At 39.0% G+C, this 26,739-nt stretch overlaps 1 protein-coding gene and 1 long non-coding RNA gene across 2 annotated transcripts in view; one reads left to right on the forward strand and one right to left on the reverse strand.

The window, feature by feature from the left end:
* LOC123653286 overlaps window positions 1–26,739 on the forward strand; it is a 51,372-nt gene that overhangs the window by 21,546 nt on the left and 3,087 nt on the right. The window lies entirely within an intron of this gene.
* FGF20 (fibroblast growth factor 20) lies at window positions 11,730–21,855 on the reverse strand. The gene is made up of 3 exons (XM_036457177.2): window positions 21,574–21,855; window positions 14,291–14,394; window positions 11,730–12,728 (listed from the first exon to the last, which is right to left on the reverse strand). Exons 1-3 carry the CDS (start codon window positions 21,848–21,850, stop codon window positions 12,483–12,485), a joined length of 627 nt encoding a protein of 208 aa, XP_036313070.1. The 5' UTR covers window positions 21,851–21,855; the 3' UTR covers window positions 11,730–12,482.

Raw genomic sequence — 26,739 nt, forward strand, 5'->3', positions numbered from 1 at the left:
CAAGAAATTTTCACTTGTACGAAGCAACTTAGGTAATTTCATGGAGTATCATACTTTTTTAATGTTAACAAAATATGATATATAACTCAGAAAACACAATAAAAGAAGAAATATAGGAATTAACATGATAAACTAGAAAAATATCTATTTAGAACAGAAAGCAGTAATGAACATATAGAGGGGTAAATAAGACATAAGAAGTATAGAAAAAAATAATATAGCAGGCATGAATATTATCAGTAGTTATATTAAATGTACATGAATAAAACATTCCAAACAAAGGTATCTAATGGCAGACAGATTTTTTCTTAAATGATCCAACTCTGTAATGCCCATAAAGACACATCTTATATTTAAAGGCACAAATGAGTTGAAAGTAAAAGGATGGAAAAAGTTATACCACTCAACAGTAGTTAAAAAAGAGCTGCAGTAACTATACTAATATCAGACCTAATAGATTTCAAGACTATAATTATTGTTAGAGACAAAAAAGGACCTCCCATCATGATGAAAGGATCAATGCATAAAGAAAACATAATAATTATAAGCATATATTAATGTACCTAATAAAAGAGCTCTCTTGCCTGGCTGGTATGGCTCAGTGGTTGAGGGTTGGCCTATGAAGGAGGTCACGGTTAGATTCCCAGTCAGGGCAGATGCCCCAGTTTCAGGCTGGAGCCTCAGAGTAGAGAATGCAGGAGACTGTCAATCAATGATACTTTCTTATCAATGATGTTTCTATATCTCCCTCCCCAGGACTGAAGAGTCTCAGGTTCAATCTGGTCAAGGGCAGGTACCTAGGTTGCAGGTTCATTCCTGGTCCTGGACAGGCAGAGTGTGTGCGGGAAGCAGATAATGGATGTGTTCCTCTCATAGCCATGTCTCTCTCTCTCTCTCTCTCTCTCTCTCTCTCTCTCTCTCTCTCTCTCTCTCTCTCTCTCTCTCTCTCTCTCTCTCTCTCTCTCTCTCTCTCTCTCTTTCTCTCCCTCTCCCTATCACTCTCTCTCTCTAAAAATCAGTGAAAAGATATCCTCAGAGGATTAACAAAAAATAAATAAAATAAAGGCATGCTCTAAAGCACTTTAAAAATAAATAAATAAAAAAGCTCTCATATACGATAGTACATAAAGCAAAAATAAAGGCAGCTATTGACAATTCAACAATAATATTTAGAGACTTAAACCAAACCCCAAACTCCAGAATTCCTCCCTTAAGTAGTCAACATGAAAAGGCTCAAGAAACTAATTATCCTGAGCCAGGTCTGAGTGAGCTTCCTGAGTCCCCATGTTTAAGTCCAGAGTGTTCCCTCAGATATTATATGGTAGGCTACATCATCTCATTCACATCATTATTAATCATACTTTTTAAAGGGTAACTTTTAAAGATTAAAGATTTCAATGATAGGCATTTAGAAACCAATGTATTTTTTAAGCAGTTTTCTCCCTCCCCACCCCCTCTATCTAACAGCTGACATCCATTGTCTCTGAATTTTCTCTAACATTAGTGATTCAGATCAGGAGCACTCCTAGGCTGTAGCTATATGCAGTACAAAGAGTACTTTATGATTCACACACTGTATCTTCTCAGGCTGATCACTGTTAATTTCCAGCTGACCTTTCTTGGTATCTCAACCACTTAAGTTTCTATTTCAGTATGAAATGCTCAGTTATGAATTTACATCTGAATATACCTATCACTTCAGACTTTTCTTTGAATTAAAATAATCTTCAGGCTAATCCTTTATACAAAAAAAATTTAAGGACAGTTTTTAGTTGTAACTATAAATCTCTTTATCAATAGGTACAGATTAAGCATTGTGTAGCATATGCTGTGGGTGTATTTTTATAATTTACCTTTTCTTTCTATAGGTATCTCTTTGTCATGATTCTCTCCCTCTGAATATCTTCCTTACTCTCTAGATGCTTCTGCAGCTCACCTTTTTAATATTAGTGTTTCTCTGAATTTCATCCTTGACCCCCTTTTCTTTTTGTATTGCCTTTCATTGCTATGAAATCTAAGCCTCTCTGATAGCATTACAGACTTATAAACCAATGATTCCCAAATCTCTGTTCCTTTCCTGGAATGTCCTTCTATGTTCCAATCTTTGTTTCTAAGTCTTACTGTATAGTTAATTTGCATGTCCCATAGGCACCAATTCAACATCTCCCCAAAATATTCAAATCCAGTCTTCCTGACCGATTCCCAATAAATCTTCCTGTTACATTCATTGCTTCCACTAATGCACCTCTATTCACTCTTCCCTTGAGTCATCCTTGATCTTCCCTGTTTCTATTTCCCACATCTCAGGTCCCCCAAATACCATCAACTTTGCCTCTAAAACACCTCAAACCATTTTTGATAGGTTAACTAAACATGGACACAAATCATATGCCTCTATTCTCGCTATAATTGGATTTCCCCATGCAATTTGAGTTGGCCAATGAAACATTAGCAAATGTGACACAAATTAAGGGTTTAATAAGCATTTGTACCTTGGGACTTGTCCTCTTGGAACCCTGCTCTGAGACACACTGATGTACAGAAGTCAGTCTTGCTCAAGGAAGAAAGGCCCTGTAGAGGAGGGAGACGCCTTAGCCCATTGTCAGCCCAACAGCTAGATGTATGAGTGAGTCCATCCTGCACCAAGCAGGATTTCCAATCATAATCTGATTGCAACCACAGGAATGTTCCCAGCAAGACCAGCCATAGAACCATCCAGCCAACTCCTATATTGGCAACAAAGAATAAATCATTCTTTGTAGCCACTCAGTTTGAGGTGGATCACTAGGCAACAAAAGTTAATAGAGACATAATCTCTTCTTCTCCATGTTGATGGCCCTACTAAGTCTCTTATGGATTTTAGAAGTAGCAAAATAACCAAGCTCAGTCCTTAAATAGCCCAATCCCTGCCCCCAATGTTGTCATTGAATGCTTATCATTTTAGTAGGGTCAGCCTGGTAAAGTCAACATATTTAATCTTTGTGTGTAGTACTTGGCTGAATGCCAGTAGAATCAAAAAGGTAAGTGTGAACAAGGAAGAAAATTCGCAAGTGTAGACAAGGTAAAACATCCTTTCAATAGAAAGTGTGTTCTATTCTGTAGGAAATGAACAATTGGAATGGATTGAATAGGCCATTGATTGCTTCTCCCACTTACCTGATTGTGAACTTGGACACTTAATTTCCTTGTCTTGATTAACTTGTTTGAAAATTAAGAGTAATTATGCCTCACAAGGTTGTTGAGGCTTAGTTGAAATAGTATACATAGAACACATTGCACAATATTTGGCATAGAGCAAGAGAGCAATAAATTGTAATAATTACAACTGTTGTTATGTTAGATAATAAAAATGTTCATGATTACTACTGGGGTGTTGAAAATTGAAGCTCTTTTCTTAACTGTGATAATATTTTATTTAGAATGTTGTCAGAAGTTAAGACTTGGAAGAAGACATTAGTCAGAATATATAAAATGCTCATGGCTAATCCAATCACATGGCAAAGTGAATGAGACCACGATGGTTAATTTGGGCAATATCAATTCACTCATTTAAGGAACTTGCCCACTCAGATACCACTGAAAAAACTATTACAATTCTATTTGCATTTGGAGAATTCTATTAGCAGTGGGAAAATAGCTTCTGGGTAGCCAACCAAGGATATCTCCTGCAGTTGTCTCTCCCATCTTTTTTCCACCTCCATCTCCCTTTCATTCTTGAGTACACTCCAATCTATCATCTGTCCCTCTTGTTCTTCAAGTAACCTCTTGAAGCAGCTATTGACTTCCATGTTCTGAAATGTAAACATTTTTTCAGTTCTGATCTTATTTGACCTCTTAGTAACTTGTGACACATTTGATTTTCCTCCTGGAAATGCTCTTTTCTTGGTGTATCTGTGTTTCCCAAAGTGTGGTACTCTTACCCCCAGGGGTACGGGAAGAGTTTGGTGGGGGTACGCGTTGCACTAGAGTTTGGTGGGGATATACACTGCACTGTGCTTAGCTGCGCCTAATTCTATGTTCTCATGAGTACAAGGGGTACTCAGCATTACGAAAATTATAGAAGTGGGACACATAGGTCAAAAGTTTGGGAAATACTGGTAAATAATGCAAAACTTTACTGACTTTCTTATTCAGTATCTCCCTCCCTCTATGTAGATGACCCTTTCTCTTCCACTTGACCTGATATGATTCAGAACTTTCATTTTTTTCTCACTACATCTACATGCCAATTGCTCCTAAATTGTATCTCTAGCTCACACTTCCAGTCCTACATGCTGAATTGCTTCCTTAACCTATTCACTTGGTCACCTCACTGGCATCACAAGATTTAACAATTCCAGAACTGAAGTGTTGTTGTTGTTTTTTTATCCTAAGCTTGTGTCTCCTCGAGAATAATATTTTGTAAAATATACTTTTATTGATTTCAGAGAGGAAGAGAAAGGGAGAGACAGATAGAAACATCAATTATGAGAGAGAATCATTGATTGGCTGTCTCCTGCACGCCCCAAACTGGGGATCGAGACTAAATGTGCCCTGACTGTGACCTGCTGCTTCATAGGTTGATGCTCAATCACTGAGCCATGTTGGCCGGGCCAGATTCAAATTATTTTAATAAATGATACTATCATCCCTAAATCACCCACCCATCTGCTCAGGCCAAAATGTGGGCACATCTTGACATCTTTCTCCTGTCTCAACATTTAATATGTTTTTAAGACTCAGTGACTCTACCCTCACACTATCCTGAATTTATTCATCACTCTTCATTTTCACCACCAACACCCGAGTGCATGCTATTCTAACTCTCATCTAGATTAAATAAATTGTCTCCTTTCAATATCTATCTTCTTCCACTTCAGTACCCCAATCCAATGCAATGTTCATATTGTAACCAATGTTGTTTTTTTAAAGATATAGATGAAATTATGCCACTCTCCTATTTAAAATCCTTCTGTGACTTCCCATGATACTAAAATATGACTCAAACCACTCAGTATGGCCCACAAGGCCCTGCCTTCTAGATGTGAATGTGGTGCATCCATGCCAGCCTCTGCACTCTCATCTCATGTTCTGCTTGTTCTCACTATCTGGGCTATGGCTATTTTGGCCCTTTCAATTCTTAAACACCCTTTCCCAACTCTAAGAACTTATTCATTTGTTCACCAGAGTGCCTGTATTCCTATCCATACACATCTGCCACTCACAAACAAACTGCACAAATTCTTTACCTTCAGAAAGGCTTTTTCATGATTGCCTCAGTTAAAGGCAGTGCCCTGTGTTCTTTTTTATATCACCTTGCTCTTTTTATTCATAGTATGTATCACAGTCTATAATTTTATTTTAATTTTATAGACAAATAATAAAGATGTAATTATTAAAGTGTATTTCATGCTTTTGCTGCCTGGTAGAAATTATGTTTACTTTGGAGTATTTCTTAATTTACATATATATATATATATATATTATTTTTTAATAGGTGCTTGGAACCCATTTCCCATTTTAGGGATTACTATAAAGAAAAATCAATATACACAAAAGTGTGCAAAAGTTTCTTTAGAACTCAAGTGTGCAAAAGTTTCTTTAAAATTTTAAAATTTGTACATACAGGTATTGAATTCTAACTGCTTTTTTAGCCCAACAAAATTTAGTCCTTGTTAAAATTTATTTCATTCTTGCACAATGTTAGATCCAAAAAAAGGAAAGAAAATATCATATAAATTCAGTAAAGTAGAGCTTCAAGACTTACTCTCAATAAGGTATGAGAAATCTCTAATCCAATGAAATCTGGTTTATTTTGATAAGTATATGCCAAAAAATCACCTCTATGTCCTTATAGACTACATCTTGTCCCTGGTTTTAACTTATTTGAATGCATCAATTGCTCTGTGTCAATTATTTTGGGGAGAAACATCAGTAATATTTTGTCTTTAACATTTCAAATAGGAAATCCCCATTAGTATAATAAATAATGTATTTGTCAAGGAATTGGCAAGCCATCTTAATCAGAAAACTTCCTGGCTGACAATCACACAAAATTGAAACCACAAAGCATATCTTAAATGTTTCAGCACTTGGATTTTCCTAAGTACTTCTTTTAAGTTCTTTCTGAATAACTTGTACAAAGATCAAAACATACTAATTTCATCATTACTGCCCAAAATCACAAAAGAAACTTATAAAAGCTAATTGATATATTTACTAACTTATAAACAACAAAATGTTTCATGATTTTATTGAAAAGAGTCAATATGATACAAGATTTTTCTCATTTCTAGAGACTGAATAATTGATAGCTAAAATCCTAACTCTAAAAATCCTAATGTTTTTACTCTTAAGCTAAATAAATTGTACATATTTCCCTCTTCCCATAAGAAAGGTAATAGAATCTATGTTTTGCCATTTCTATATTTCTACTTTATATTTGTTAATGTGTAGTGTATTGAATTGGTGTACTGGAGATCTGGGCTCAGACTTGCCCCTCTGGGAAGTAGAAATATTGTACAATAGTAACTCATTACCACTTCTTTCCATGAATAAACAACTAATTTGGAGGATTTTCTGCCACCCCTCCACTCTCTTTCTCTGTCCTCCTTTTCTATTAAACACACATGCATGCTTCCACCCCCATCACTACTACTACCATCACTACCACCATCACCATCAGCATACTGCTACCAATATCACTACCACCAACCTCACCACGCCATCACCACCACCACCACCATCACCACCACCGCCACCACCATCACCATCACGGTATCTTGCCACTATAGCCAACAGACCCTCTGGTATCATAGGTATCAGGGGAAGGAAAAGATACTATGTAGAATGTATGAGAAGTCACGGTGGGAAAATCACAACATTGGTCCCTGGGGTACTAGAGCAAGGACATACAATTTGCAATAGTGAATATATGGCTTTTGAATTGCAAGTTCTGTCGTGGTACTGAGCTATGGTAAAAATTGAAAGCTTGACTATGGGATACCAAGGGATCATATGGCTATAATTTTCCACATGAGCTGAATTTTTCATTATTCATCAATTCAGATAACTCAGACTCCTTTCATCCACTGTGGCTACACTGGCACCTCTTCCTCAGCTCAATCCTATGGCCCAGAAGGGGCATCTCTGAGGATTAGCTGATAAAGTATGAAAATACCCAAATTTGTTTACAGATAAGTCTTCTCAGAGTGTAGATCCAAACCACTACAGCCTAACTCAGGGGGAATCTTCCTGTTTGGGACAGTGCATCTCATCTACTCTGCATGATAAAAAGAAGTTGCCTCAAATTAGAATATATATAATAAGGATTAATGGGTAGCAACAAAGAACAACACTGAGTGCTTATGTGGCACCATTTGTTAAGGAGACTATCTGTCCACTTGATGGCAAGTTGTCTACCCTGAGCCCCTTCTACACTGAAAAGCTCTGAGACTGAATTAGGAACAGACCTTCTAGATATGAATTGCCTTTCCTGTCCATAGCGTCTCAGCAAACATCACTATCCCAAGAGTCTGTGCTACCTGCAAATGGTCACACCACAATGCAAATGTACTTAAATGACATGGAATTGTACGTTTTAAAATATTATGTATATACTTTATTGATTTTTTTTTTTTTTTTTTTTTTTTTTTTTTTTTTTTTACAGAGAGGAAGGGAGAGGAATGGAGAGTTAGAAACATCAAGGAGAGAGAAACGTTGATCAGCTGCCTCCTGCACACCTCCTACTGTGGATGTGCCCACAACCAAGGTACATGCCCTTGACCAGAATCAAACCTGGGACCTTTCAGTCCGCAGGCCAACGCTCTATCCACTGAGCCAAACCAGTTAGGGCAATATTATGTATATTTTAGCACTAAAAAAAAGTGAGAGAGATAGTGAATACAATATGTGAGGAGGAACAGTGGGAATTTCTTTGAAATTAATGCTTTGTGGAAACCAACATGGGCTGGTTTGCAAGGAGTGGTGGAGCAACCATAGTCATGGAAAACTGATAAATGGGATCCAAAGTTTAGAAAGGAAGAATTTCTTTTTTATATATTATATATATATATTTTTATTGATTTTGTACAGAGAGAAGGGAGAGAGATAGAGAGTTAGAAACATCGATGAGAGAGAGTCATCGATCAGCTGCCTCTTGCACACCCCCTACTGGGGATATGCCCGCAACCAAGGTACATGCCCTTGACCAGAATCGAACCCGGGACCTTTCAGTCCCCAAGCTGACGCTCTATCCATTGAGCCAAACCGGTTTTGGCTAGAAAGGAAGAATTTCTAATAACTGTCATCCTGACCAACAGGATAGGAGAGCCCAAAGACTCAGATAATTGTCATTATGCTGAAATGCAAAGAAATGGGCATCTTCGGTCTCATTCAAAGGGTTCTGTTTCTTCCTCCCAATAGCTTTCCATGAAAACATGAATTTCATGGGAAATTTCTGGAGAACTGGCTAATGGAAAGATTTGGATTTGGACTAGGGTTGTTGTCTGCGCAACTGTGGGCTAAGACAAAGAGTTATTAGATTTGGGAGAACTTTCCCAAGTTTATAAGAGGAACACTGGCAAGTTGCTAAGATTCACAGGCAATCAATAGGACACAAGAATCAACTGAACTTGCTGGCACAGCAGCCATAGCAACAACCTTGGCAAACCCTCTGCACAGATAGCAACAAGCCACTTCAAAATCACTGGGAGCTGAGCCAAGAGAGGGAACACTGAGACAAGGACTTTGTAAATCTTAAGGATAAACTCCCTACACATGAAAAACAAAGAACAACTTCCAAAGCGTTTCCTTTGATTTCTTTTGATCTCCCTTAATTTAAGAAGCCTGGCCCTAAAGTCTGGAGATCAGACCCAGTCTTTCAAAGGGAAGGACAAATTGCCCCAAAGTCCTTAACATGCAAGCAGGTCCATTATAATGTGAGATCTGCCTGGAAAGTCCTGTTTTGAACAAAGGATAGTATTCAAGAATCTCAGGGACCTTTAGATACAGGATCAAAAATAACATTAATTCTGGGAAACTAGAATATAGGTAGAGAAATCATTTCGACTATCGAAGGATATGGATGTGATAACTGCTGGATACAGAAGACCAAAGAAGTTTTCCTGAAGTGACATCTCCTTCCCCTGATTGTGTAATTGCAAGTGACTTATTGCAATTCTAGGAATGAAAAGAACTTTCAAAAGGTTAAAGAATAGGACCCAAACATTTGGGCATACCACGTGGGAGCCTCTAGAACAACTATATATCACAATTGCAAATATTACCAAAGTACAACAGGATCCTACCAAATTACATAACAAGGGCGTTGAAAGAACTGATAATAACCCCACCAATTACCCCATATTTGACTAGTCTAAAATAGAGATGAACATTAAACCAACCTTTTAGTAATCCATGATCACTGATGTAGCAAATACATTTTTTAGATCCCTATTAACTTTGGTCACCAATCTAGTTTGACTTCATTTGGACAGAATCATACCTTTATTGTCCTACAATAGGGATAAATTCTAGCACTAGAAAAAGTAGGAATTACTTTGTCTTAGAGATTATTAAACCATCTTTATTCTTTTTTCCATTCATAAAACCAAAAGGTTTCGAGCTAAGACATTTCATCTGTCTCTCTCACCCTGAATACACTCAAGTAGACACACACACAACTCCCCCAATGCATACACATTCCCATGTAGCTTTATTGAAGTCATGTGTAAAACTTCCTACCCTCACCCCACATATCACCATTAATTTATTTAAGCAACTGGAGGATAAACAAATAGGAATAACTCCAGAGCATTAAAGCAACAGCCAGTCTTGCCATTCAAAGTATGGTCCGTGGCCTAGCAGCATCAAAGAGCATCTGGGACAGTGTTAGAAATAATATGTATATTTCTTTTTTTTCTTTTTTTTTAATATATTTTATTGATTTTGTACAGAGAGGAAGGGAGAGAGATAGAGAGTCAGAAACATCGATGAGAGAGAGTCATCGACCAGCTGCCTCCTGCACACCCCCCACTGGGGACATGCCCGCAACCAAGGTACACGCCCTTGACCGGAATCGAACCCGGGACCTTTCAGTCCCCAAGCCGACGCTCTATCCATTGAGCAAAACCAGTTTCGGCATAATATGTGTATTTCTTATCTTTTTCTTCTCCTCCTGACATAGATGAGCAAATCCATCCGTTAACAAGATCCTGCAGTTGATTTTGTGAGTTCTGTAAAGTTTGAGAAACACTACACTAAACTAGTGGCTCTCAGAGTATCATCTCCAGCCAATAGCATCATTACCTGAGAACCTGTTAAAATACAAAGTTTTAGGTCCAACCCAAGACCAACGTGTCAGAAACTCTTCAGCCGGGGCCCAGCAATCTGTGTTTTACCAGGACTTGCAGCTTGGGAACAGGTGGCAGCTTCTACCATTATCATTACCACATCCCCACTGATGATTGCTCATCTAAGAGTAGTGACATTGACATTGAAATGAACAGACCTCAGAAAGGCCCCTAAGAATCTGCAGGATTTATATCTACATACCTTTCTAAACTCACCTGTGCCACGCTCCCACAAAGCTCTAGCCACAAAGCTCCTTCTTGCCTTTGGGACTCCACATTCACTGTCTTCTCTTCTAGTAAGACTCTTATTCTCCTCTTAGGATGTCCAACTGTCTGGCTCTTTCTTATCCTTTAGGACCCATTAAAAACACCACCTCTTTAGCGACACTTTCTCTAACTCATCCTATCAAACTGTGTTCTCTTTTCCCTGTGTCTGATCCTTTTTTCCTCATAGAGCATGTCACAATTCACAATTATGGTATTTGTTAGCTTGTTTATTCACCATCTATTTTCTTATTAGACATTAAACTCCGTGACGCAGGGCCTATCTGCCTTGATCACTACATTGTGCCTAACAGTATCTTCTGTATAACAGGTTTCAATGGATATTTACTGGATAAATTATTAAATAGGAGCTACTATGGAAAAGATACCAAGCTCAGATACATACACTGATAATTATGATCTCTGAACACATAATAATCTGGCCACTCTATGTATATCCTATATAATAAAAGGCTAATATGCAAATTGTCCCCTCAACCAGGAATTCGACCAGCAGGCAAGCCAGCCAACTGCCCATGTCCCCTCCCCCTGGCCCAGTTGGCCAGACCTCACCCATGCACGAATTCATGCACTGGGCCTCTCTCTCTCTCCATACACACACATACACACACACACATCTATCTATCTATCTATCTATCTATCTACACACTAAATATATATATATATTGAGTGGCCAGATTGTTATGTGTTCAGAGATCATAATAATCTGGATACTCAGTGTAGATGGAGCCTTACCATTGTTAGTGGTGATACCACTAAGATTAATTCTTTCTGTGATCGCAGTAGGAAAAGAAATGTTCTTTTCACATTGAATCAAGAAAATACGTAAGTTGTCCATAATGTTTGATAAATTTCAACATTAGAAGTTCTCTAAGTACTAGAGGCTTTTTTCTAGGGAAATTAAAATTTTGTCATTTAAATTATTATGTTATACAAGTAGAATAACTTTCACCCAAAAAGGAATGAAACCAAAACAAAAAATTAAAAATGTTTAATTTCCTTTCGGATGTGTGTTGAATTCAGTACAAATTGTTAAAGCATTTTTCTAGGTCAAAAGAACCAATGTTACATTTAGAAGGCAATTGACTGCAAAAAATATAATCTATGCTCTACTTTATTTTAAAAAAGTAACTCAAGATTTTATCCTATGTTTAATTGTTGTAATAATGATGTCTTCTTTACAGACAAAGATACTACAACAAAATAATGGCACAATAAATGAATTTTTGTTGTTGTTGTTTTTTCTCTTTGTAATATCTTCATATACCAGTAAAAAATAAACTCTTTAATAAATAAATATATAATAAATATTTGAAAATTGAAAATGTATAAATAGGTCCATCCTTTTTAAAATAATGTTCCGTCTTGGTGTGCATGTTTCATAGTCCACGTTACGCCCAGGTTTTTTACATAGCATTTTTTACATAACCTGCAAAATCCTTCAAGGTCTTTAAAATATATGTAGCAGTAATCCTGGCCAACCATGTCAATCCATTTCTTCAACATGAAGTATCTATTTTTAATGTAACTTTTAAAGTAAACATTATCCAGAGAGGTGAGGCACCAGAGCAGCAAATTAGGTGGGGTTCCCATCATCCACGTTTTATAGATTCTCAGCTTCAATCAACCATCAATGACTGAGTCAATGTCTGTAAGGGAACTTAATCCATTTATAGAGATCTTGAACCATGTTGTCAAAGTTTTTTTGTTTGTTCTTAATATTCTTTCCAAATTCAGTCTCTGAGTGGAAAATAGGCTCTGAAACATTCTGAATGTCTTCCTGGGTTATTATTTTACACTGGAAACATTATATAACAAGAAAAAATGGTTGCAATTTGGTTCTTCAGTAAAGACACAATTTACACTTTAAGTGTATATTAGAATGTCCTTATACAATGCAGGAACTCTTTCTGGATCCACTGGTCTTGGCAGGAAATGCGTAAATTTCTGATGTCTTTTGGACCTGGCACCATCTCTTGGAGTTCCGTCTTTGTTAAGCGCCACAAAATACCTGCGGCCAGTGTCTCCATGCTTGTATATGTTGGATGAATAAGTGTTATACCAGTTCTCTTCAAATTGCTCCCTAAAGATGCATTCAGAAGTCAGTTTCTCCTAAAAGAGAGAAGATAACTGCCATTAAAAAAAGAAAGAAAACCTTTGAAAGTATTTTTTTCTTTTTTTTTTTTAGAAAAGTTTCAACTCTATCTTCTTAGTTCTTTGCCTATTCTTATATCCTTGCCAAGGAAGGAGAAAGATGTTTTTATTTTATTTTGCTTTAGTTATTATATAACTTGGAATTCTTTCTTCCAGAAGTTCAATTCAAAGAACTTTGTTTCATGTCAATTTCCAATTTTATTTTCAAATACTTAGAAAAATATTCTGAACCTTCTCATGCTCCATTTTATTTACCTCCTCCTACCATCACCACCGAAGAGGCCTGTAGTTTATGTTGTTCCATCATTAGAAGTCAAAGTTCTACGTAGAAAATCTCTACTACATCTTGAAATACTTTAAGATCTTGCTAACATCCAAATTTCTAATTTAAGATCATCACTCCAAATCATATATATTCATTTTATGAATTTGTTAATTATTTGTTAATACATTCTCCATGACTAACTTTGATATGGATGTTACTTTTAGGTAAATGCAGTAAAAGCCCAGTGATTTCTTGTCTCTCCAAGATGGACTGTATATTATTCTAAGAGGTGGGCCACAGTTGACTTTTTTAATACAACATATACATGAAAAAGGAAAATTATGTGCATGTTTTTTTCCTTCCATTGTAATTCTACTCTTGTGGTTATTACACATGTAGTATTTCGCTTCTGAACAGAGCAAGGTTTGCTCTTATGAAGGACAAAAATAAGTGGAATGCCACTTACTGAAATATTATAACCAATGTTGCCATATATATGGAGATTCTAATTGTACATATGGTCTCAGTTGAGATTTTAAGGGAAAAAAGATACTAGACAGTCCCAACAGCTATATCATAAAGAGTAAATTGTCATTGTAACTAGTTAGAGACTTTGACTTTAAGAAGTGATTTTGGCATGGCCAGTGTTGCTCAGTGGTTGAGCATCAACCTATGAACCAGAAGGTCATGGTCCAATTCCTGGTCAGGGCATATGCCCAGGTTGTGGGCTCCATCGCCAGTGGGGGACGTACTAGAGGCAGTCAATCAATGACTCTCTCTCATCATTGATGTTTCTATCTCTCTCTCCCTCTCTTTGCCTCTCTGAAATCAATAAAAATATATTTTAAAAGAATAAAACAAAGATAGCAAGTGATCTATACTTAACTATAGAGGATGATAACGAGTAGAGAAATTATACATTAAAGGAATGTAAAGACAAAAAGAATCTAACAGGGCAGAAAGAAAATGCTCTCATTTTCATCTCTGGTGGGAATGACCAAAAGATGAAGAAAAGTAAAAAGACCTAAGATAATGGCTGGAAAGCCTAGTGAACTGAAAGCATTAGTGTTTAAGCTTTAGAAAATAAAACTGAGCTGCTATACCATTGCCCAGACACATAGAAACATATCTGAATATAAAACTTTAATTTGTACATAGATATATTTCTTCTGAAATGCATTATCAGTAGACATTTTACTTACAAAATTGATAGTCATTGTTTTATGAATCACATAATTAAAAAAATAATACATACTGATCCATAGAGTTCTCCTTTGTCATTCATTCCAAGGTAGAGACCACTGTCCACACCTCTAATACTGACCAGTCCCACTGCCACACTGATGAATTCCAGGATACCTAAATTTATAAACAAAATAATCATTTGTGTTTATTAATGAACATGTGACTAATGAAAATCTTCCAAACAGCAGTACACCAATATTGCTAAATATAAATATAATTAGGTATGTGATAGACCTATGTAACTGGAAAGTGCTATATAACTGTCTTATCCTGATGGCCCTCCCATTTTATAGATGGGGAAAAACAAAAAAGAAAATAATCTCATCATTGCATAACATAAAGGGTATAACACCTTAAACCAGACTGGCCTGTGTTTGCATGCCAGTTCAGTAATTCACTGGCTATTTGAACTATGCAAATCATTTGTCTTCTTTGAACTTCAGTTTCCTCATATGCAAATTGAGGGAAATGCCTCCCTACAAGAGAGAGGCAAGAGCTAGAACACACATTAGGCATTCTACAAATGGGTGCTATTATGACCATAAATTAGTATATAATAGAGGTGTTCTTAGCTCTCTGTGATCTCATTAGTTAATTATAATCATGTCCTATTAATTATGCTTTTGTGGGGGTTTGTGTTTTTGTGTGGGTTTTTCTGCATGCCGTGAGTCAAGTCAATCTTTTTCTAGCTGCAACCAGTATAACTTGTATGGGTATGTTAGTATTTTATAGTTTATTGAGAATCTTCTATTTACATTTTCTATCTGGTCCTCAAAAACAGTCCTCTAGCATAGGTATGGAGATATTATCATCCCATTTACAGATAAAGAAACTGAGGCTCAAGGAGGTTTACTGACTTGCCCAAGGACATGACATCTGTAATACTTGAACTCACACTTCTGAACCTTAATCCAATGTTTCTACTTCAGGACACTGTTTCTTGAAGACAATACAGTAGTTTCAAACTTTACATAATATGCTATTTTCTGTTACATGATTTTTAAAAGTAAATTTTATAGTTCAAATAAATAAAAAAAACACTTTATAATTCATTAAATGTGATAGCCAAATATCAAGAATTTAGCATGCAAATCAATTTTCTATTAATAATTTTCTGAAATTACTTTCATTTACCAGAAGGTAAACTGGTGTTAAAAACTCTCCACTTAATACACTAAAATACAATATAAAGAAAAAAAACAACAACCACAAAACAATGATTATGTCTGCAACATGCTTTCTCTAACCTTTGGACTAATGTCTTTGTCTTGTTCTTCCTCTTAGACTCTGCTGGAAAAGTATATAGACATACTTTCTGTACTTGGAACTTCCTTCCTTCAATAGCTTTCTACCCTTACCCATTCACCCCCTCTTAAGCTCTACAAACAGTGTGAATGTGCACCATTTAGCCTGAGTCTTGCTTTTTAAGTCATTTTTTACTATTGTGCAAGTTTCTATTTGGTCACAAGATGTTCCCAAGTCCAAGGAAAATTTCAAAATCTAGTTATTTGCCTATACAGAGGGCTCTATTCTGTCCAGAGCCTACTACATTCTTTGGCAAAAATGCAGATTCTTAAGCTTTCATGTAGATTCTTAAGAGCCCAAATGAATGCTTTCAAACTATTAGAAGATCATTTAGAATACTAGAGCCATCAAGGATTTTACAACAACAATACATTCCTAAATAGACTATAAGTTGCTTAAAAGAGTCAATCTCCCTAAGGCAGAGAGAAGAGAAGACATAGCAGGAAGACACAGACGCCATAGAACAGCCATTATAATGACAACTTTAGAGGTAGGGAATAAATGGCAATTAAATTTGCTGTCAATGCCAAAACCGGTTTGGCTCAGTGAATAGAGCGTTGGCCTGCAGACTGAAGGGTCCCAGGTTCGATTCTGGTCAAGGGCATATACCTTGGTTGCGGGCACATCCCCAGTGGGGGGTGTGCAAGAGGCAGCTGATCGATGTTTCTAACTCTCTATTCCTCTCTCTTCCTCTCTGTGAAAAATCAATAAAAATTTTTTTTTAAATTTGCTGTCAAGTTCAATAAGGATGAATTTATATTAGAAATAAAAATATCAGGCCAAATCATGTTGGTAGAAGCAGATAGGTTAATGGAATTTCATCCAGGATATACTTGTAAATGTGTAATTACTTGAAGTTGTATTGAATGTTAAATTTAAATTGAAAAGGATACCATGGTTCACATGTAACTTAATTTTATTTAAGTGTCTGATTTACATTAAGATGCTCCTGTCTTTCAAAGAACAGGAACTGATTAACTGATTAGGATGCATAATAGAGCCAGTTTTCAAAATACAATAAAATATGTTTCATTTATATATAGACCAATTATAAAACAGATCTTATATTTATTTTTCTTGAAAAACTGAAACCACCTATACTTTAATTCTCATCTTAAGAAATTGCTATTTGTCAAAAATATGATATTATGAAAAGACAGAAATTACACATTCTTAGAATAATCCTATTAGATAGTTTCAACTTTATTAAATAACATCCAAAACTTCATACATAACCTGGTATAAATAATTTTGCAATGGCTCATAGGGTTGATGGGGAAAGGGTTATGTGTGTTTTTTTTGTGTATGTGCCCTCTTAAAGACTTTAGCCACACTTTTAAATTCTGATCCTTTTTCTCCTCAAGGAAATAGTATACCACATAGTAATTTGTAGTCATTAGATTCTTAAATGAGATTTGACAAGTCTTTTTTATTTATAATATGAGGTGGCAACTAAGCTAATTCCTTCACAAAGAGCAGACATGAAAAACTTTCCTTCAGAGGTAATCACAGATTTTAGATAGATTTTCTAATGCCCAGTGTCCCATAAAAAGACTTGGAGGTACTTTGTCTTTCTGGTATCATTTTCAAAGCCAGCCTTCTTTTAAATCATAATAAACAGGTGAGTCAACCCACAATGCAACCACATCAGACAAATCTATGGAGAATAGGGGAGAATAAAGGAAAAGCCTCTAAAGAAATATGTTTGATCTCTGTTAAGCTTTTTTTTAAGTAATGATTCCATGTTTAGGTATTAGGTAATATACTACTGTGCAGAGAAACTCTATTATAAGTATAGGGCTAACTCCAATAGGAAATTATTTTAACCTCACTGGGACCTTTCTGTCTATTGATGTGGTTTTGAAATTTTAAAATTCAGAATTCTGATTTTTTTTACTTAATTGTAACCAAATCAGTATAAATTATCAAACATGTTAATTTACTTGAACATCAGAAATATCCAATCTTAAGCTTTTCAAAATTAGGTTTTTGATTACCCAGAAATGAGTCTAAAAGAAAAATGGCAAAATAATTTCATAATTAGTAATTAAAACTGTAGTAAAAGAAGGCAAGTAGAGAAACATATAAAATTAAAAATGCTAAACATAAGCTTTCTTCTCACCTTCACTTCTTTGTAGTAAATTATGATGTCTTAGCTATCAGAGGCCACTAGTAGGCACTGTAATGCATTGTAGAGTCTGTTCACTCCTTTAGGCTATCAGACCAATCTGGTTATCTTCTCGTTGTGACAATAAATATCTTATTCTGATAAGTAGCCTTTCATCATAGAGTGACAAACTAGCACAAAAATCAATCATTCATATTTTTGCATTTACTGATTAATTATACAAAATTTTAGCAAAAAAAATTAACGTAAGATAAAAAAAATTACTGTAAGATAGTAATTTTGATGTGCAAACTTCATTTCTTAAAGAATGGATTTAAATACCAGTTTAATGAGTGTTATCAAGTGTACAAATATTTACTCATCTCTTCCAATAGTCTTATAAAGAGACACAAAGTGGAAGAAGCAACTCTTGTCATTGGGGAAGTTTCATGAATTGCATGTGTTTCCAGAGGTACATAATGTAGCCTTAAAAACTCTCCACTTAATACATTAAAATACCATAGTAAAGAAAAACAACAATAAAACACCCCACAAAACTTAATGTCTATGTCTGCAGCATGCATTCTCTAACCTTTGGACTAATGTCTTTGTCTTGTTCTTCCTCTTAGACTCTGCTGGAAAAGTATATAGACATACTTTCTGTACTTGGAACTTCCTTCAATAGCTTTCTACCTTTACCCATTTTCTAGGCCTTTGAGTGCTACCCAATGATCACCACATGCTCTTTTCTACATTGAGAGTGACAAAAGCCACTCAGTCCAAGATTTCCACTTCTCCAAAGTTTTAATGAGTACTGCGGACCAAAAAGGGAATGAGAGTAAAACAAGGCGAAGAGGACAAGATAGAAGGAAGGTCATTTGGAGAAGAGGTTCTCAAAAAATCCTGCAGTGCTGAGGAAGGTAAGGGAAATCTGATCCCTGCGGGACTCTTTCACATTGCTGCTGACCAGTAAATGGTATCTGTCTTTTGGGTGTTTTTTTTGGTGTGTTTTTTTTTGTTGTTGTTGTTGGGGGGGGAGGGGGGGGAGGAAAGGGAGGGGAAAAAAGAAAAAGAAAGAAAGACAGTGAATCTCTCCAATGATCTCCCAAATTTGATGATCAAAACCCTTTGAGAGTGCTAGGCAGTTAACTGTAATATGATGAACTTTGGCAATGGGGGGAAAAGATCCCGGATGTCAGAACCAGAAAGCATCTTAAATCTGTCACCTATTCAATCCCCTCCTTGAACAGTCAAGAAAACTAAGGCTCAAACTGGAGAGGGCACTTGCAAGTTAGGGAGGAATGAACAGTGGAGACGTTATGATCTCCCAGTCTAGTGACTTAGTAATCTGCCTTAACAATCACTCCCTTGTTTCTTTCCTTTAACCCCTGCGGCTCCCAGCACTGCTGGAGGTATTCCGAAACCTGTTCCTAGGTGTTCCCACCCATATCTCCTTTCGCTTCCCCATTTCCTCTTACATGTGGTCAACACCAAGGTCTTTGCTTTGGGGTTTCATAGTTTGTAAAGAGGAGCCTACCTGAGGGACTGGGCATGCTCAGTAGCCACAGGCTTTTTTTCTCAGCCAAATAGAACTAAGCGCAGAGGACAGCTGCCAGATGAGCCTGACAGGAGTGAGGGCACAAACGGAATCTAACCTGTTACCTCTGCAGGTGGACAATCCCTGTGCTCCATCTAGGCGGACACTCACTGTGCTCTAGGTGGACACTCACTGTGCTTTATCTAGGTGGACACTCACTGTGCTCTAGGTGGACACTCACTGTGCTCTAGGTGGACACTCACTGTGCTCCATCTAGGTGGACACTCACTGTGCTCTAGGTGGACACTCACTGTGCTCTATCTAGGCGGACACTCACTGTGCTCTAGGTGGACACTCACTGTGCTCTATCTAGGCGGACACTCACTGTGCTCTAGGTGGACACTCACTGTGCTCTAGGCGAACACTCACTGTGCTCCATCTAGGCGGACATTCACTGTGCTCTATCTAGGCGGACACTCACTGTGCTCTAGGCGGACACTCACTGTGCTCTATCTAGGTGGACACTCACTGTGCTCCATCTAGGCGGACACTCACTGTGCTCTAGGCGGACACTCACTGTGCTCTATCTAGGCGGACACTCACTGTGCTCTATCTAGGTGGACACTCACTGTGCTCTATCTAGGCGGACACTCACTGTGCTCTATCTAGGTGGACACTCACTGTGCTCTATCTAGGTGGATACTCACTGTGCTCTAGGTGGACACTCACTGTGCTCTATCTAGGCGGACACTCACTGTGCTCTAGGTGGACACTCACTGTGCTCTATCTAGGTGGATACTCACTGTGCTCCATCTAGGCGGACACTCACTGTGCTCTATCTAGGTGGACACTCACTGTGCTCCATCTAGGCGGACACTCACTGTGCTCTAGGCGGACACTCACTGTGCTCTATCTAGGCGGACACTCACTGTGCTCTATCTAGGCGGACACTCACTGTGCTCTATCTAGGTGGATACTCACTGTGCTCTATCTAGGCGGACACTCACTGTGCTCTAGGCGGACACTCACTGTGCTCTATCTAGGTGGACACTCACTGTGCTCTATCTAGACGGACACTCACTGTGCTCTAGATGGACACTCACTGTGCTCTATCTAGGCGGACACTCACTGTGCTCTATCTAGGCGGACACTCACTGTGCTCTAGGCGGACACTCACTGTGCTCTATCTAGGCGGACACTCACTGTGCTCTAGGTGGACACTCACTGTGCTCTATCTAGGCGGACACTCACTGTGCTCTAGGTGGACACTCACTGTGCTCTATCTAGGTGGACACTCACTGTGCTCTATCTAGGCGGACACTCACTGTGCTCTATATAGGTGGACACTCACTGTGCTCTAGGTGAACACTCACTGTTCTCTAGGTGGACACTCACTGTGCTCTAGGTGGACACTCACTGTGCTCTAGGTGGACAGTCACTGTGCTCTATCTAGGTGGACACTCACTGTGCTCTATCTAGGTGGACACTCACTGTGCTCCATCTAGGTGGACACTCACCGTGCTCTAGGTGGACACTCACTGTGCTCCATCTAGGCGGACACTCACTGTGCTCTATCTAGGTGGACACTCACTGTGCTCTATCTAGGTGGACACTCACTGTGCTCTACCTAGGTGGACACTCACTGTTCTCTAGGTGGACACTCACTGTGCTCTATCTAGGTGGACACTCACTGTGCTCTATCTAGGTGGACACTCACTGTGCTCTATCTAGGTGGACAGTCACTGTGCTCTATCTAGGCGGACACTCACTGTGCTCTAGGTGGACACTCACTGTGCTCTATATAGGTGGACAGTCACTGTGCTCTATCTAGGCGGACACTCACTGTGCTCTAGATGGACACTCACTGTGTGGCAGGTGAATGCTTGCATCCCATACAAGAGCAGAGCAGCCCGGGTGCTTAACTGTAGTGTGTGTGTAAAGAAGCTGAATGCTTCCTGTTACTGCTTTTTGCTGATAAAACTTTTTTTTTTTGGGGGGGGGGGGGGTTTAAAGGAAGTGGGAGGAAATAGTATAGGAATTTTAAAAACAAAACAAATGCAAACAAAACACTGCCTTCCAGGTAGGTGGTGGTAGGAAGATCCCAGGCGGCAGAAGGACTGGGAAGTAAAGCGCGTGTGGACCCTCATCCCTTTTTTCCTCCCCCTCCCCCCCCCTCCCTGCATCCGGAGCCGCCGGGCTCACCTCAGTCAGAGGACAAGTCCTCGGGGTCCCCGCTGCTCCCTGAGCCCCGCCCGCCAACCTGGTCTCCCCGCGGGCTGGGGAGGAGGGAGGCGGCCCCGGGGCGTGGAGAGGAGGAGGAGCGGGGCGGGGCGCAGGTACCTACCGAAGAGGCTGTGGTCCTGCCGGGTGCCCCGCACGCTGCCGTCGGGCAGGATCTGCAGGTGGAAGCCGGTGCGGCAGTAGAGCTGCCGGCGGCGCAGGATGCCGTGCAGGTGCGCCAGCTCCGCCGCGCCCGGCCCGCGGGCGCCCCGCTCGCCGCCCCGCCGCTCGCCCAGCGGCGGCCGCTCCCCGGCGGGGGGCAGCAGGAAGTGCGAGCCCACCTGCTGGCCCAGGCCCTCCAGGCCCCCCAGCACGCCCCCCACCTCGGCCAAGGGCGCCATGGAGGGAGGGGTGGGCGGGAGAGGCGAATGCGGAACCTCCCCGATAGGAAGCGCAGCCGGGGCGGGCGGCGGGTGCAGAAGGAGGACGGCGAACGGAGGGAGCGCGAAAGGTCAATCCCCGGCTACTCCTGGGAGGCGGCGGGGGGCACTGTGCGCGGTCCAGGTCCCGGGGCGATCTTCTCTCCGCGGGCAGGTGGGAGCGGGCCGGCTCCGCAGAAGCATCCGGAGCTGCGGCCGCTGCGCCGATCGGAGCACTCAGTCCCGCGCGCAGACACACACGCCGCCGAGTATATAAGCGGGTCCTCTTGACATATGCTAATCGGTCCTTTCAGGCGCGCTGGGGAGGTTCTGTTTGAAACCCTAAACCGGCCTCCTCCTCGCAACAGGTCTCAGCGCTTCCGAAGTGACCAGAGGGGCCCCGGACGGTCCTCTGTCCGCGCGGCCGCAGCAAGCATCCCCACACGCGGCCAGCGCCGGCGGCAGCGTCCGGAGGCAGCCAAGGCCCCTCTGCGCGCTGGCCGGCCGGGGAACAGCCTCGGTGCCGCTGCGCCCCTGCCTTTGAAGTGAGCTCCTCCGCAGTGATGGATGGCTGCTGGCAGGGCCCGGCCTGGCAGGTATATAGGGAGCAGGGGGAGCGGGGCGGGAGGGGCGGCTGGGAGGGCGAGGGCGAGGGGGAGGGGAGCGGGGGGTGGGGGGGAAAGGAGCGGAGAGGAGGAGAATTGGACTCCTTGGGCTGCCTGGAGAGCCCGCAGTGGACAGGTGCAAAGAAAGGTAGGAGAGGGAAAAGGGAAAAAGGGTGTTTCCCGAGGCTTAGGCCTGCCCAGACACACATGAAAGGAGAATCAAAGCTTTGACAGTTTAACTCACTAATTTTAAAACACTAATAAAATGTACAAGCATTACTCTCTTCTTTTATCATTCAGATGGGGGATTTTCTTTACATAATCAGGGTTAGGTTAGAAACACACACGGGATCCCCCTCCCCAGGCCCTCTTCAATGTGAATCCTTACTCAGCACACGAGATAGCCACGATTGTCTCATAGGCGTGTGGCAGTGTAACATGGGGTGCGAAGATCGTGAACTTTTAATCAATATAATATAATAATAGAATAAATCCTGAATCTGGGGATTGTGAGTAAATCCAAATAGGCGGGAAAGGGGTATTGCTCATCCTTGTATTTGCCACGAATAGAAATGAGGATCTGTAATAGTGTCATTAGTGAGGAGGCTCCAGGCCCTTCCCAAACCAAGAGCACGTGCCTTTGTTCTGGTTGCGTTTTCTTTAAGGTTAGATTTTTAGTTTACTTTTCATTATAAAAACAGTGTTGATTCTTGACATGTTTTTGAGATATGGAAAGTAACTGGTAAAAAAAAAAAAAAGGAAAGAATGCCTATATGTATTTATTAAATAGAAAAATCATTGAAGTGAAGGAATTGGATGCATCTCCGTTTGAACTTATAAACTCTGGGTTTGGACCACTCGTTAAATTCAAGATGTTCCCATTGCTATTTTTTTTTTTTTTTTCAGCAGCAGAAGCATTGAGAATCCATCTTTTGGGAGATTTATGCTTCCGCTGAGCAAAAAGTTTGAGGCCATCACCAAGATTAGTTTTCCAGTCTTGTTTCATTGTCTACTCAGCAAAAGCCTAAACCTGGGAGCCCAAATGGATGGGAGCACTTTATTTTATTTGGTCTAAAGGGTTGGGGTTTTTTTGCTAATTAATTGGCAGGTGCTTTAAAGTAGGTAAAGTTACACCTTTTCATCACTGTGGCCCCAAGGACTGACCCTTGTGCCACCAAATTATAAAAGAGTCCTTAACACAAGTGATTTACTGTTGATAGATATGAAATAAAACAAAAACACTGGCTAAAAACAATAAACAGATAAGTCACTTTAGAAATGTATGCTGCCAAGTCTGTTTTAAAGGTTGTACCAGGTAAATGTCATATTGTTTTACCTTTCAAATAACAGCAGTCTGCCTTGTGGTGGGACCCTGCAATCCACCATCATCAAGATTTCAAAGGACATCTGTGTAAACATTATCACATCAGTGTAAAACACCAACCAATGAGCTTTTACTTTGAACCAAATCTTCTTAATTGCAGTGCTAAATCAAAGAAAGTTAGATCAAAGTTGTGTGAATCTCATAGCAGGATAACTAAAATAGCCAGTACATACATCGATCACTTTTAAAGAAGAGATACTTAAAGGTTTAAAACAAAGATCAAGTACCTTTTAATGAGGTTTGTTTCAAGGTCTAAGTTCTGCACAACATATAATGCTATTAATTATGCCACCATGGATATATAACATCATCACCTGTTCCTTGAGTACTAGTTTGGTACAAAATGAAATGTTTTAATACTATAAAACATTTCCTCACACTCTAAGTCTTGCTGTGTGAGTTATAGCTCTAAGACTGCTTTTATATTATTTATATATGCAAAAATATGGGGACATTTTATACATAGTCACCAAAACCCAAGTACTTTAATAATAGAAGTACCTTCTCTTTGTGCAGTGTTGGTATTTTCCAGTGCATTGTCTTACTAGTATTTGATCACCACAATAATCCTATGAGATAGGCACAGTCCACATTATAAGGGGGGGAAATCCTCCCAGATTCTAGTTCAGGGTTTAGTCCTACAACCCAGGGCAATGTCCTTAGGCTCTCTCAGGCCGGTTGCCTCTTTTGTACAATAAGAACAATATGACTCCTGCCTAGTTCACTACATCTAGGATTGCTATGAGACTTAAATGTGAACATATTTAGGAAAGTGTTTTTAAAACTGTGCAGTTTTCCATGCATATAAGATGCTAGACACCTTCCGTTGTTGGGGAATATTCTGTTTTATAATTTAACAAATGCAATTCTTTTGAAATACAAAATAAGTCTTTTTTCCCCCCAACCAAACCTTTAATGTGTACGTTTTGAATGGTGCTTAATGCCATTTTATAAAGGGCCAGAATAGAAACAAAAAGATAAGGATTTCTTTTGTTTGCACTAGTCATGTGACAGGAAAAGATAACACTAAAGATTTTTTTGCACATGCTGTGATGATATCATGGGAAGTTAAATAATTTTGAAGAGTGTTTTACAAGAGTGCATTATTCAACTTTTAAGTATACACTGCAATCTAATCAACTCTGCCTATACTTCCTAGAGACCACACTTGCCTTGCTGGTCTACAAATATGTGGTACAATTTCTACTTCCACAAACGTAGTTACAGTTTTCCAGACCATAGAATTTCCTGCTAGCTTTGCAGCAAGCATATTGCTGTGAATCTTCATTTTACACATCAAAAAAGATGGTTTTTGATACTTCTATATGTGTTTAACTTAAAAAAAAAAAAAGAGCTGATTTAAAACTCATGACTTTTACCCCCATAAAATAAAAGTACCCTGGCTCACATTATTTTTACTTGTAATTACAAAATATTGGCAACAACATGCATTTCCTTACATAGGAAACTGGTTAAGTTATGATATATTCACACAGGGGAGCATTATACCGCCAGGGGAAAATGACAAAGATGGCTCTACACTAAGTGGAGCATTTCCAGGATATATTATTAAATGAAAAGAGCAAAACTTCAGCATACTTTATGTACAGTATGTTACCTTTTCTGTAAGAAAGGAGGACAATAATAAACTTCTACCTGTGTATGTCCATTTATTCCCAAAATTAAACATAGATGGATAAACCAGAAACTAATTGGTTAATTGACTACCTGGGTGAATGTAAGAAGAGAAAGGAAAATGACACTTCTTTGAGAAGCTTTTTATAGAGTTTTGACTTTTTGAAAAATGTAAAGTTTATTAAAAATTTTTAAGTAGGATAAAATATTAAAAATTAGGGGGAAATGGAATGGGACCAGAAACAAATGAACCTAACTGAATTCAAATAAATAATATAACCACACAAAATGGAATAATGATATATATATTTTAAAAAACTAAGTAACTTTCAAATACAGTTCTTTGGCTATATAATTAAGGTCTAAAGAGAAAAATAAACATAAATAAACACTGAATTTCAGTTACAAAGACTAATTTTCCAGTGGTAGGGGTTAGACTAGTATATTGTAAGATTGAGCAAATAATTACATACACTGACAATAATGAAAGTTATGTGTTTCAGTTTTAAAAAATGGAGCTATAGACATGAAAACAAGGAAGAGTAGAATGAATATTATAGTGTGAATTGAAATTGCAGTTATTGGTATGAATACATAGAGGTGTGTGTGTGTGTGTGTGTGTGTGTGTGTGTGTGTTTCATCTTAGTTCTGCCAACCAAAGGGGCCTAGTATCAAGGATACAACACAGACAGTTGAGCACACCTAGTGCTAGATCTTTAGTTTCTCAACTCAATCTACCGCTAATATGACCCATAATTCCTGGAAAATATCTGGTTTCAGGACTGGAGCACCTTTTTCTTTTTAAGACTTTTTTAGAGCAGTTTTAAGTTCACAGCAAATAAGAGGATACACACTTGATAGCTTCCCCATCCCCTATCAAGATAGTACATTTGTCACAATTGATGAAACTACATTGACTCATCATCAACCAAAGCCCATAGTTCATATGAGCTAACTCTTAGTGTTGTACAGTTTAGGGGTTGTGACAAATGCATAATGATATGTGTCCATCATTATAGTATTCTTTCATGGCCTTGAAATCCTCTGTGCTCTGCCTATTCATCCTTCCTCCCACCCAAGTCATAGCACCACTTCCCTCTTTACTGTCTCCATAGTTTTGTCTTTTCCAGAATGTCATATCGTTGGAATCATACAGTACATTGTCTTCTTTCACTTAGCAATATGCATTTAAGTTTTCTCCATGGCTTTGCACAGCTTAATAACTACCTTGTAGCACTCAGTACTAT

The sequence above is a fragment of the Pipistrellus kuhlii genome, unplaced genomic scaffold (assembly GCF_014108245.1).
Source record: "Pipistrellus kuhlii isolate mPipKuh1 unplaced genomic scaffold, mPipKuh1.p scaffold_m20_p_3, whole genome shotgun sequence".
Lineage (NCBI taxonomy): Eukaryota > Metazoa > Chordata > Mammalia > Chiroptera > Vespertilionidae > Pipistrellus > Pipistrellus kuhlii.